Source organism: Cotesia glomerata, linkage group LG5 (assembly GCF_020080835.1).
Source record: "Cotesia glomerata isolate CgM1 linkage group LG5, MPM_Cglom_v2.3, whole genome shotgun sequence".
Lineage (NCBI taxonomy): Eukaryota > Metazoa > Arthropoda > Insecta > Hymenoptera > Braconidae > Cotesia > Cotesia glomerata.
Genome location: NC_058162.1, coordinates 493,031 through 505,544, shown reverse-complemented (window position 1 = coordinate 505,544; position 12,514 = coordinate 493,031). Strand labels below are relative to the sequence as shown.

General features: G+C 27.9%; 4 protein-coding genes across 4 annotated transcripts in view; 2 read left to right on the top strand and 2 right to left on the bottom strand.

The window, feature by feature from the left end:
* Nucleotides 1–12,304, top strand: part of LOC123266289 (serine-threonine kinase receptor-associated protein) — a 29,987-nt gene extending 17,683 nt beyond the window's left edge. The window contains exons 2-6 of the mRNA XM_044730459.1: nucleotides 9,434–9,554; nucleotides 9,904–10,202; nucleotides 10,710–10,939; nucleotides 11,350–11,486; nucleotides 11,640–12,304. Coding sequence (XP_044586394.1) covers nucleotides 9,440–9,554; nucleotides 9,904–10,202; nucleotides 10,710–10,939; nucleotides 11,350–11,486; nucleotides 11,640–11,851 — 993 coding nt within the window. The 5' untranslated portion in view covers nucleotides 9,434–9,439 and the 3' untranslated portion in view covers nucleotides 11,852–12,304. The remainder of the gene's footprint in view (nucleotides 1–9,433; nucleotides 9,555–9,903; nucleotides 10,203–10,709; nucleotides 10,940–11,349; nucleotides 11,487–11,639) is intronic.
* On the bottom strand, nucleotides 59–3,878 carry LOC123266282 (cytosolic endo-beta-N-acetylglucosaminidase). The gene is made up of 8 exons (XM_044730443.1): nucleotides 3,863–3,878; nucleotides 3,736–3,788; nucleotides 3,069–3,656; nucleotides 2,031–2,483; nucleotides 1,779–1,950; nucleotides 1,188–1,717; nucleotides 898–1,086; nucleotides 59–242 (listed from the first exon to the last, which is right to left on the bottom strand). The coding sequence occupies exons 3-8, from the start codon at nucleotides 3,308–3,310 to the stop codon at nucleotides 131–133; spliced, it is 1,698 nt and encodes a 565-aa protein (XP_044586378.1). The 5' UTR covers nucleotides 3,311–3,656; nucleotides 3,736–3,788; nucleotides 3,863–3,878; the 3' UTR covers nucleotides 59–130.
* Nucleotides 4,133–5,495, top strand: LOC123266294 (mitochondrial import inner membrane translocase subunit Tim17-A). The gene is made up of 2 exons (XM_044730467.1): nucleotides 4,133–4,283; nucleotides 4,670–5,495. The coding sequence occupies exon 2, from the start codon at nucleotides 4,677–4,679 to the stop codon at nucleotides 5,166–5,168; it is 492 nt and encodes a 163-aa protein (XP_044586402.1). The 5' UTR covers nucleotides 4,133–4,283; nucleotides 4,670–4,676; the 3' UTR covers nucleotides 5,169–5,495.
* Nucleotides 6,481–8,662, bottom strand: LOC123266283 (jerky protein homolog-like). The gene is made up of 4 exons (XM_044730444.1): nucleotides 8,644–8,662; nucleotides 8,506–8,574; nucleotides 6,959–8,182; nucleotides 6,481–6,897 (listed from the first exon to the last, which is right to left on the bottom strand). The coding sequence occupies exons 3-4, from the start codon at nucleotides 8,159–8,161 to the stop codon at nucleotides 6,496–6,498; spliced, it is 1,605 nt and encodes a 534-aa protein (XP_044586379.1). The 5' UTR covers nucleotides 8,162–8,182; nucleotides 8,506–8,574; nucleotides 8,644–8,662; the 3' UTR covers nucleotides 6,481–6,495.
* Nucleotides 12,305–12,514: the final 210 nt, after the last annotated feature.

Here is a 12,514-nt window from a genome sequence, read left to right as displayed (position 1 = left end):
AAAATATAATACTTTGCTGTCATATTATTTTTTTACCTTCAAATGCAATTCATGGTTAAAAAAATTATTAAAAATATTTATAGTGTTTAATTTTATTTTTATTTAATTATTATTTAGATTTTTTTTTTTTTTAAATAATTGAAGGCATTTGGTGAATCTGAATTTTTCCAAGGCAATATGATCCTGGGGTGGTGAAAATTACTCCAAGTTCATTTATTGTCTTCATATTTGAACGGTAGTAACTATTAAAAAAAATTATAATTATTAAAAAATTACATTTAAGTTAGCAGTCACTTCACTTCCACCATTTAAAAATTTTTTTTTAACAATTAAATTTGTTAAAAAAAATTACATTTTTGATTTTTTTAAATTTCTACATGTCAATTTTTTTTACTATAATTTATTTTTTAAAAAAATTCTTAAAATTAACAAATATTTACTAAATTAATTTTTACATTAAAATTATGAAAATTAATTTAGCAGATATTTTATAATTTAAAAAATTTTTTTAAAAAATAAATCATAGTAAAAAAAATTGACATGTAGAAATTTAAAAACTAAAAAATGCAATTTTTTAGAAATAATTTTTCGGAGCAAATTTATTTATTAAAAAAAATTAAAAATTGGTCAAGCGACTGCTAACTTTAATGTTATATTAAAATTTATGAAAATTAAGTTAGCCGACATTTAAAAATTTTTAGAATTTTTTTTTATTAAAAAATTATTACAAGAAAATTAAAAAAAAAAATTCATTTGTAAAAAATTTAAAAAACTACACGTGTAATTTAAAAAAAATATTTTTTAGTTATAATTTAATAAATAAAAAAAATAATTAAAAACGTCGGCTAACTTTAGTATTATTAAAATTTAATAATAATAATAATTTTAAAAACAAACCTTTGTTTCCATTGACAATTTAATTTAAAATTTTCATATGGATCCAAATGTTTTATTATTGCGTCACTTTTAACAACAAGTACTGGATAATGTGTCCTATAATTATCCTGAACATCATTATTTTCATCAGACCGATGAATAATAATAATTTGAATATCAGTACTGTATTTAAGATGTATTAAAAATAATCTAAAAAATTCATAATTAAAAATTAACAAACAACTTTAACTAATTAATTTATAAAAAAATTAAATTAATAATATATTCAATTGTTAATGTATAATAATTACCTATGATATTGCGGACGAGAAACATTTATTTGAATACAGCCTCCTCCATTATAAGAATATTTTTTAAAATATTTAATACAGTTATGTTTCTCTGGTTTTTCCACAATATTTATTTCATTACCCTGAGTTTGAATTACTTGAAAGGGTGTTTCAAAAATACACACCGGTAATTCATGATCTTTTTTATCTTCCTTGTCTTTTTTTTTAGCCTCTGGAATATTAACATAAGTAAATCTCAACTGGTAATTAGGTACTGAAATTTGTGTCTGCTGTAAAGCTAAATTATAAAAAGCCGAAGAAGTTTCCAGGCTTTCTCCATTGTAGAAAAATTTTTCTCCATATCCATGACAAAAACTCGTTGAAAAGACCTCGTTTTCATAAATAGGTACGTGTATGTACATATACGGAGTCAATTGCGCCCAGAATATGTTTTCAAGTAATTCAAAAGTATGTCCATTGAAATATTCGTGCGTCCAACCCGGAGCAAATATCGCAACTGACAAATCATACTCGCGAATTTTTTTAATTGCCTAAAATAAAATTAAACATTACAAAATTTTTTATTTTAAGTGAAAAATAAAATAAAATTACCTCAATTGAATTAAAACCACCGCCTCCTGGACATCCACGACCCCAAACATCAAGACCTACATAAATATCTGTAACTCGGTCCGTACGTTCTGCAATTGAACGACTCTCGAGTAATCCAGGGCCAGTCCAGTTGTAATTTAAGAAAATTCCATCGCAAATTTCAAAAAAGTCTCTGCAAAAAATTATCAATAAATAAATAACATACTAAATTATTTAAATTATCTAAATTATTTAGAAATAAAAAATCCTTACAAATTTTTCTCGTTTAATTTATTTTGCCAAAGCAAGCTGCCATCACTCGTGACACTGTCGTACCAAATAATTTCAGCGTTATCAATCTCGCTGTGAATTCCATAAGTCAAGTACTGAATGAAGTACTTCAATTGCTCCATATCATCAGGCTTTATTTTATTCTCAATATTGAGAAGCCAGCCTTCGAACTTGAAGTGTTTGGCCAGGAGGATCAGAGCGTCTGCGAATTTTTTAGTTTCCTCTACTGAGGATAAAACCTTCTCCCAAACTTTTTCACCGTCTGTCCGCTCGGTGATTACGGTTCCGAGGATTTTGACTCCATGCTTGTGAGCTGTCTGAATCCAGCCAAAAGGAGGAATCGTCACTGTGTAGTGACTGAAGTAGATGAAGATGTCGATGATACTCCAGTGGTAAAAAGCGTAAGAGTCATTTACTGAAGAACCATCAATAAATCTAAAAAATAATCTATATTATTATTACTCTAGCTCTGGCTACTTAATAAAGAAATGACCTTATGTCTTGTGAACTATTGACATTTTTGAAGATATAAGCTCATTCTGATGTTACACTCATTGAGAGCTTTCATTTGAGTACCCACATCAATTTTTCATATATTTATATATTTATATATATGTATATATGAAAAATATATCAAAAATGCATGTGGGTACTCAAATGAAAGCTCTTGATGAGTGTAATATCGGGATGAGCTTATATCTTTATAAATGCCAATATTTAAGAAAGTACAGTGCAATTTAACAAATATCTTGTGAACTATTGACATTTTTAAAGATATAAGCTCACCTCGAGATTACATTCATTGAGACCTTTCATTTGAGTACCCACATGAATTTTTCATATATTTATATATATTATATATATTTATATATGAAAAATGCATGTGGGTACTCAAATGAAAGCTCTTGATGAGTGTAACATCGAGATGAGCTTATATCTTTATAAATGTCAATAGTTAAGAAAGTACAGTAGACTTTAACAAAAGTCATATAATTAAGTAAAATTAAAAAAATAATTCACCTGTCTTCCAGATAGCCACCTTTCATGTCATGACAGACAATAGTTTTAGGCTGCTTTCTTCGGCTTAATTTAGTTAAATTTTCTAGATTTTCTCCCAGTGAAATTTCCTCGCCACTGTAGACATACTCTGCACAGTCTCGGAGCTTACAAATCTCCGGCCAAGTTTCCAGAGCTTCCAAACTGCTGTATAGCTCTTCCAAAGTTTGAAAAGGCCTGGCGACACGTGCTGTGTTGTTGTCCATCTTTTATATTAATATCAACAAGCAGTCAAGTCCATGTCTTTACAGGCGAAAATTCTTCTAACGACTGTTGTTTTATTACAACAAATTTACTCATTTTATTTATTATCTTTCTCCCATATATTAGTAAGGAAATGACTCGTTATAGTATCTAATAATATCTAAGTAACCCAAGGTAAACAAGATTTCTTCTCATTGTTTGTTAATTTATTTTTATTTTTTATTTTTCTATGGTATGCTATTTTAATATCTCCAAGATACGTAATCACGTTTATAAAGATTACACGCATTCTACGTCATTATTTTATTATTCTTTCATTTCTATTATTTAAATTAATAGTTTCACTACCTAAAAAAAGGTTTAGTTTTAAATTATAAAATTTATTGAACTGGTTTAGGAATAAATAAAATATCAACTTTTTTATTACCTTTTATTGCATCATAATCAGGTACAAAGTCCCATGGAGGAAAAATAAATTATCTAAAAAAGAAAAAAAGATTTTAAAGTTATTTTTAAAAATAAATTAACCAAAAAATTTATCTAAAAATGCTTACGTGTTATTAAATCTATTACTAACAATAATAATAATAATGTATTTATAAATATTTTGTAGCAAACAGCTGATTGATAAAAAATTAAAAAATCACAAAATCTGTCAGGTACTCCAAAAAAATGGATCAAAAATTAAAATTCCTGTAATATAAAAAAAACTTTTAGTTTTTTTTTATTTTTTTAATAAAATTAAATAAATTTTTGATTTATTTATAAAAATAAAAATAAAAAAAAAAAAAAAACAAGTTTACTCACCAAATCGAATTTCGATTTTTTGACATGAAGTTGGCAACAAAATAGTCCAGCGCCAACTTCTCGTTGATAATTTAGATAATTCCAGCCTTTATCGTATTCATATCTTTTTTTCTCATTCTAGTAAATTTATAACCGGTGCACGAGTATATTTACAAACTCCAAAATAAGGTAATTATAAAAATAAAAATTAATTATAACATAAAATAAAAATTTTTTATTTTTCAATTAACAGATTAGTGATGAATTAAAAGATTGTCATCAAGTTTCTAAAATTTCGTCATCTGTGAAATAAAATAACCTCAAATATTTCTAAAAAATTAATCTCACAAATTAAAATTAATTTAATAATTTTTCTATTTTTTTTTTTTTTTAATAAAAAACTGACATTTTTTATTTAAAAATTTTAAATGCAATTTTTAAAAAATAATTTTTTAAAGCAAATTTGTTTGTTAAATAAAATAAAAAAATTGTCAAGTGACTAAACTTTAATTTAATTTTTTATCCAATTAATTGAATAAATTTTAAGTAGTTTAATTAATTAAATAAAATTATAGATAAATCATGGGAGACTACATGAGAGAACCATGTCCTTGGAGGATAATGGACGACTGTGGAGGCGCGTTTGTGTTGGGCTCCGTAGGCGGAGGATTATTCCAGTTCATAAAAGGGTACCGCAATGCACCCAGTGGATTCAACAGACGACTGATAGGCAGTATAACAGCAGTGAAACAGAGAGCTCCAGTGCTAGCAGGGAACTTCGCGGTCTGGGGCGTCACTTTCTCGGCGATAGACTGTGCGTTTATCCACATCAGGAAAAAAGAGGACCCCTGGAACTCTATCGCGAGCGGGTTCCTCACTGGAGGAGTTCTCGCAGCCAGGAGCGGAGTTTGGGCGATGGGTGGCAGTGCGCTTATCGGAGGAGTCTTGTTGGCGCTCATTGAAGGCGTCCAGATTCTAGTTAACCGAGTGGGTGCCGAGATGGCTATGCAGCCACCGGAGGAACCAGAACACCAGCACAATAATCCTAACGCTGTCCGTGGTTGGTTCTCTTAATTTTGTATTATTTATAAATACTATATTTTATTAAAAATTACTCGAATAGACATTGGAGTTTACAATTTGTTGGTTGTAAAGTTTGACAGTGATTGAAATAGTTTTATTAGTGTATACTTATAGTTACTGATGGAGTTATTACATAAGTTTATTTTTCTTAAGTTTATAATTATTGTCTTGTTGACAGTTTCGATATCAACTCTCATTTTTTAGACCGTAAATTTAATATTAAAGTTTATATTTAATACAATCGATAATTTAATTATTAAACAGTTGTAAAATATAAATTCTTTGTCAAAAATCAATAAATCTGTTCTAAAAAAAAAATACTTTTATTAAATTAATTATTTACAGTTTAATATAAAATAGTAATTAATATTAATATTAATATTCATCTTCGTCTTCTTCTTCTTCGACGTTGTGCTTAGCATGAAAATAACTCGGGACATTCAAGTTTAGCTCCTTTAGTCGGCTATTAGGCGACATTTTGATATTTGTAATCTCTGGTTCTGTTTTTGTTTTTGACTTGGCGATGATTTGAGCCAGAGCAAGTCTTTCAACCTACATCACAAATAATAAATTAAAATTTATGATAGTAAACTTAAGAGACATCTGATAATTTTTTTTAACAAATTAAATTCAAGAAAAATTGACGAAAATTAATTTAGCAGACATTTATTAATTTATAAAATTTTTTTAACAAATTATAGTAAAAAAAAAAAAATTAGAAGAAAAAATTGACATGTAGAAATTTTGAAAAATTAAAAATGCATTTTTTTGAACAATTTTGTTTGTTAAAAAAAAATTGAAAAATTGTCAAGTGACTGCTAATTTCACTGTCATAAAAATTTAATGTTTTAATTATAAAAAAAAAAGTTAATACTTACCTCAAGAGAGGATAATTGTTCTTGCATCTGAGCTGCAATTTTTCTAAGATGTGCATCTTCCTCACCAAGTTCTTTTCGATACTCAATTAATGATTTTATTTGACTCTCCATTTTTTAGTTTTATTAATCTGTCATTAAAAATTACAATAAAACAAATTATTAACAACTAAAAATAATTTGAATTTTATTAATTGTTTTTTTTTAACAATAACTAAACTTCTGTCAAATAACATTAGAGTAAAAATTGTAGGTTATAATTTCAAGATTAATTTTTAAATATGGAGAGTATAAATACCCCTACCCGCCATATTTAAAAATATCAACAATCCCCACTTAAAAAAAAAAATTAAAACTCATAAATAAAGTGACATATAGTAAATTATAAAAAAAAGACTTGTTTTTATTTTTATAAATAAATCTTTATTAAAAAAAAAATAATATTAAAACTCGGACTTCAAAGAGTCACGCACACTCTTCAGAGCCTCAAACTGAAGAGCCGAATAATGTTTATTACCCGTACAGTGCTCTATTAATTTATCTAAATTATTTTTAAGCGCCAAACGATACTCCGAAGGATCCACCTGAGTGATATCTCTCTTGGTCTTTTCGTTTTCTTCTCTCACCACCTGGATAATGTCTTCATTAAAAGTATCTTCAGACACCGAGCTGAAGCAAACCCACTCGTTGACTTCCTGAATGTCTATTTCTCGAAAATTGTAGTAATTTTTCAAAAGATCGCAGATCTGGTTTATCAAGTCCTCAGCTTGGAGTTTAATAGACTGGTCAGCGTCTTCTATATTTCCCAGAGGGGTTTCCATCTTGGCAACAATTTCTGGCCACAGCTAAAAATAAATTAACATTAATAATCAATAACAAACCTTAAAATTTAATTAAAAAAATTACCTGCTTCCAAGCGTTAACAATTTTATAAACTGGAGTATAAATCCAGGCATTAGTCGCCCAGAAAATTACATTTTGAACAGTGATCTTCGACAGAGATTCAATTACAGTAAGCCCGGTATTAAAATTATCTAGAATAAAAGATAAGAGCCTGAGCCTGTACAGCATTTTGACGCTTTTAAAAAACTCCTGGTTCATCGGCGACATAATATTCGCCACCTGACTGGGAAAGAACTCTACTCTGATGTCTCCTCTCCTCAAAATTTGCGTGTAGGTCATTGAACTATCCATAAACAAAATCGCTTTTTCCGGCAATTTTTGCTTCGTTAAAAACTTGGACACTACGGGAACAAACTCCTCGTAGAACCATTCCTCAAAGGAGTTGTGGTTCATCCATATTTTTTTCTTGCACTTATATTTTACCGGTAAGTAAGTCAGAGACTTAACAGAATTAGGAATGGCAGCTTTGCCTACTATCACCAGCGGCAGCTTGAATCTACCTGAGGAATTGCTGCAAGCCATCATCGTCACTTGCTCCTTGAGACCTTTAAACTGTTCCACGTCAGCTTTGTGCTTGGAGCTCAACAGCGCGCTTGGAATTTCTCTGTAGGCTAGACTCGTCTCGCCGTAGGTGAATATTTGGTCGGGAGTCAGCTTCTCTTTGGCGACTATTTCATCAAAGGAAAACCTGGAGTCTTCTTCGACCTCCATTTCACTGTCTCCATTTGCATCCTTATCTTTATCCTTCTCCTTCTCTTTATCTAAAGGCTTATTATCATCATGGGTAAAACTGATAATCCCATTGCGCTTCTTCCATCTGGCGAGCCAACCCTGGCTCGCATTAAACTCGGTGTCATCGTCCAGCAACTTGGCAAATTTCAAAGCCTGTTCCTTGATAAGCGGCCCGCTGATGGGTGCTCCAGTTCGGAGCCGTTCTTGATACCACAGCCACATCGCTTTGTCTACCTCGTCATACACTGGCTTGCGCAGCCTTTTCCTGGACTCCGGGATGTGGTTCTGGCACCCGTCGCTCCATTCTTTTATTACATTTTCTTTTTTTACCCATAGGAGGATTGTTGATTTATGAACTCCTAATTTTTTGGAGATGTCTGTCGTTGTTACTCCGTTTCGGTAGTCGTTTATTGCTTTTAGTTTGACTTGTAAGTCAACTGATATATTTTTTCTTCTTACTTTTTTTGCTTCCATATTTTTTTTTTAATTTAATTTCTTAAAAAAAAAAATTTTCTTTTTTTTTTATAGAAATTATTCATCAGCTGTCAAATTAAAATAGTTTGAGTGAAAATTTTTATGATATTAAAGTTATCAGTCACTAGAGAATTTTTTTATTTTTTTTAACAAAAAAATTTGTTCCAAAAAATTATTTTTAAAAAATTGCATTTTTAATTTTTAAAAATTTCTACTTGTCAATTTTTTTTATATTTTTTTTTTTTTTGCCATAATTTGTTAAGAAAAATTGTTAAATATCTGCTAAATTTATCATCATAAATTTTTAATAAAATAAAAAAAAATAATTTTTTTTTTGTACTTACATTTATTATTACCATGTGGATTATTTAATAATTTTAAATTCACTCCACTATTTTTAGCATGAACTTTTTCTATAAATTTTTACAATAAAAATTATTTTTATTACAAAAAATTAATTTATAAAAATTATATTTACTTACATAAAATTTATAAAACAGCTGTCATAATTCAAAACCTTATTATTATAAATTTAATTACTTTTTAAAATAATAATTTATATAAAAAAACTCCAATTATTTTCTCGTAAATATATTTATATTGTTATTCTCAGAATTGAAGAATTTTTGGTTATCTTCAGAGAGGAGCTGATTTCAAAAGTCACCACTACCGCCCTCTAGCGTCTAAATACAAAAGATTTAGTTTCTTACTCAGCGGATAAGGGGGGAAGTAATTTTTAAAAAAATATTAAAATGCCCCACCATTAGTCTTAATCAGTATGAAACGCATGAAATGAACAAACGAGTCCAAACGTTGTTGGTTATTTGTATTTGTATACCAGCCGAAAGTGTTACAAGTTGCTCACTAAATAACAAACAATTAACCATATAACACCCATACATAAACACAAACATTTATATTAAAATAAAAAAAAAATAAACCCAACAAGTATTCACTCAAAGGGTTTCATTTAAGTTTAATACTCAGTTGCAGTGACAATAATGTTAACCAATAATCAATATTTCAAATAATCAACTTAATTTTTTACTCAAAATATTTTGTATTTTTTTTTTTTTTTTTCCAACAAAAAAAGTTGTTTTTTTTTTATAAAATATAAATTTATACAGTAACTTGTAAATAGAAGAAATAAATCAGCAAGAATTGTCAGGAAGATAACCTTTAAATTGGATAATTTACTGACAAGTGTTGTTTATTTTTTTATAAATTAAAATCTGACAATTGTAAATTAAATTGTCAAGTTTTAATAATTACAAACAAATGGCGAATTTAAGACAAACACCTCTGACATGCAGTGGACACACGAGACCAGTTGTTCATCTGGCATTTTCAGACATCACTGATACTGGGTACTATTTAATTTCAGCGTGCAAAGGTTTGTTGAACTAAAAATAATAAGCTAAATAATTTTACCTATTTTAAAAATAAAATAAAATAGCGGATTTATATCTTCTCAATAAGAGAATCCTTCAAATACTAAATATCCGTATTGTTGATCGCCTTGGCCTAGTTCCGGTATTTTTCAAGGCTTCAGACTTTTATTCGCGGATACTTTAAGGTCGCTATTGTGATTTGACATCACTGAATTCATTTAAATTTATTATATTTATTTTTATTTCCAGGATTGTCATTGTCTCATACAATTTTCATTTGGAGTTTTTATTTATTTAATCCTACAAGAGGCTTGTGGTTGTGTGTTGCTAATTAATGGGTGATATTTTCAGATGGAAAGCCCATGTTGAGACAAGGTGACACTGGAGACTGGATCGGTACATTTGAAGGCCACAAAGGAGCTGTATGGGGAGTTGACTTGAATCGACAAGCCACTCGTGCAGCCTCTGGTGCCGCTGATTTCAATGCTAAAGTCTGGGACGCCATCAAGGGCGAAGAAATTCATTCATTTCAACACAACCATATTGTCAAGTCCGTCGGGTTTAGCACTGACTCTAACAATCTTTGCACAGGCTCTAATGAAAAACTACTCCGTATTTTTGATCTCAATAAGTCTGACTCATCACCCCAGGTTATTTATATTAAATTAATAATTTTATTTAATTGTCTCTAGACCCATAACCTGTTGATACTTTGAAATATTATTCAAAACAATTACAAAAATTAATTCAGCAGATGTCTAAAAATTTTTTTTAACAAATAAATTATGCAAAAAAATTTATTTGTTAAATAAAATTAAAAAATTATTAAGTCAACAATTTTTTTTTTTATTTAATAATAATAAAATTATCCTTGATAGGTTTTTTCTGGGCACACAAGTTTAGTCTGGGCCGATAACCTGTTGATACTTTTAAATACTATTGAAGAAAATTAATTTAGCAGATATTTAATAATTTTTTTAACAAATAAATTATGAAAAAAAAAATTGACAGAAATTTTAAATGGAATTTTTTAAGAATAATTTTTTAGAAAAAATTTATTTGTTAAATAAATAAATAAAATAAAAAAATTATCAACTGCTAAATTTTAATGTCAAACATTTTATTTTATTAAATAATAATAAAATTATCTTTGATAGGTTTTTTCTGGGCACACAAGCTTCATAAAACAAGTAACTTTTCTTAATGACAATAAATTAATCGTAAGTTGTGCTGACGATAAAACCCTGAGAGTATGGGATCGAAGCAACGGCCAAGAAGTAAGACGACTTGATTTTTCGGCTCTTCCTAGTTCGATGGAAGTTTCTAAAGATGGAAAAATAATTACTACCACGCATTCTAATACCGTCTCGTTCTGGAATAGCTTAGAGTAAATAACTTTATTTATTTTTTATAAAATACTCATTTTCCAGAGGTTTAAAACACTTACTATTTTATTATTCAATTTTAAATTATATATTACTTTATAATTTAACGACAAGTAATTTAAAAATACTTGTGTATAATTATAATTGCATTTTTATTGAATAATAGACAGGATATTGAATACTATTAAAAATATTATCTGTTTAATATTTAATTTATTTTTAAATTGTTTGTTTTTATTACGATATTCTATAAAATAAATTAGTAAGATAACCTTGGCCTCTTCAAGGTCATTTGTCTACCTTGAATTTTTTTTTATTTCAAGACAAACATTTAAAAATTTTTAATAATGCATTAATTTCATTTAAAAATTTATGATTGTAAAAAAATTAATCTTGTTATTTTAATTTTTAGTTTAACAAAAATTCGTGAATATACAATTCCAACTCAAGTAAACAGCGTGAGCTTGCATCCAGATTGTTCAATGTTTGTTTGTGGCGGTGAAGATTTAAAAATGTACAAATTTGATTATTCAACTGGTATAGAAATAGGTATGTTAATTATTTATTTATAAATTAAAATAATTAAATATTTTATAATATTTAATAATAAATATTTTGTAGAATCATTTTTGTATTTAATAACATTTAATATTTAATATTTAATATTAATAATAATAATATTTAATTATAAATATTTTGTAGAATCATTTAAAGGACATTTCGGACCAGTGCATTGCGTAAGATTTTCTCCAGACGGCGAGTTATACGCCAGCGGCTCAGAGGATGGAACTCTGAGACTCTGGCAGACGACTGTCGGAAAGACTTATGGACTTTGGCGTTGCACCGACCAGACAACTACCATCCAAGAAAATTCCTCAGTTGTCAACAACAAACACGAAGTATCTGCCAGCTAAACCGTCCGCAATCAAAAGAAAAAAATAAATAAATAAATAACAGAAAAATAATTTTATTTTCTGTTATATAAAACTCATTCAATCCAACTCGGCTTACTTTATGTAAATATAAGATCTTATATAATGTATCTATACTTATCGAATTCATTGATCATTTTGCAATGATTGAGTATCAGAGACAGAGTTGAGTTCGGCGTATGGCCCGGAATTTATAAATATAAAAGGGAAGATAGCCGGCTTCAATGAAATTATAAGAAGAATATATTTGAGCCAATTACAATCATGGGAATTATTTCTCACGTCAATTCTTAGGCTAACGGATGGCAATTGGGCGGAGAAATAATAAAAAATCTTTTTAAAAATTTAACATATAATCAACAATACATAAAACACTTGTCAGATATAATAGATGAGTAAAAAAAGACAATAAAAAAAAGTTAAAATAAACAATTAGCACAATCTTGTCGATAATGACTTACAAGTCAATATTCATTATAATTACAATTAAAGTTACAATTAGTAAACATTTTTTTTAAATATTATATTAGAAAAATAATTTTTAAATAATACAATATTTAAATTTAGCCACCAATAATTTAATCCTGTACATTTTATGTTTGAATCCTCAGTATACACTCTGAAATCTTATTTATATTTTTGTTT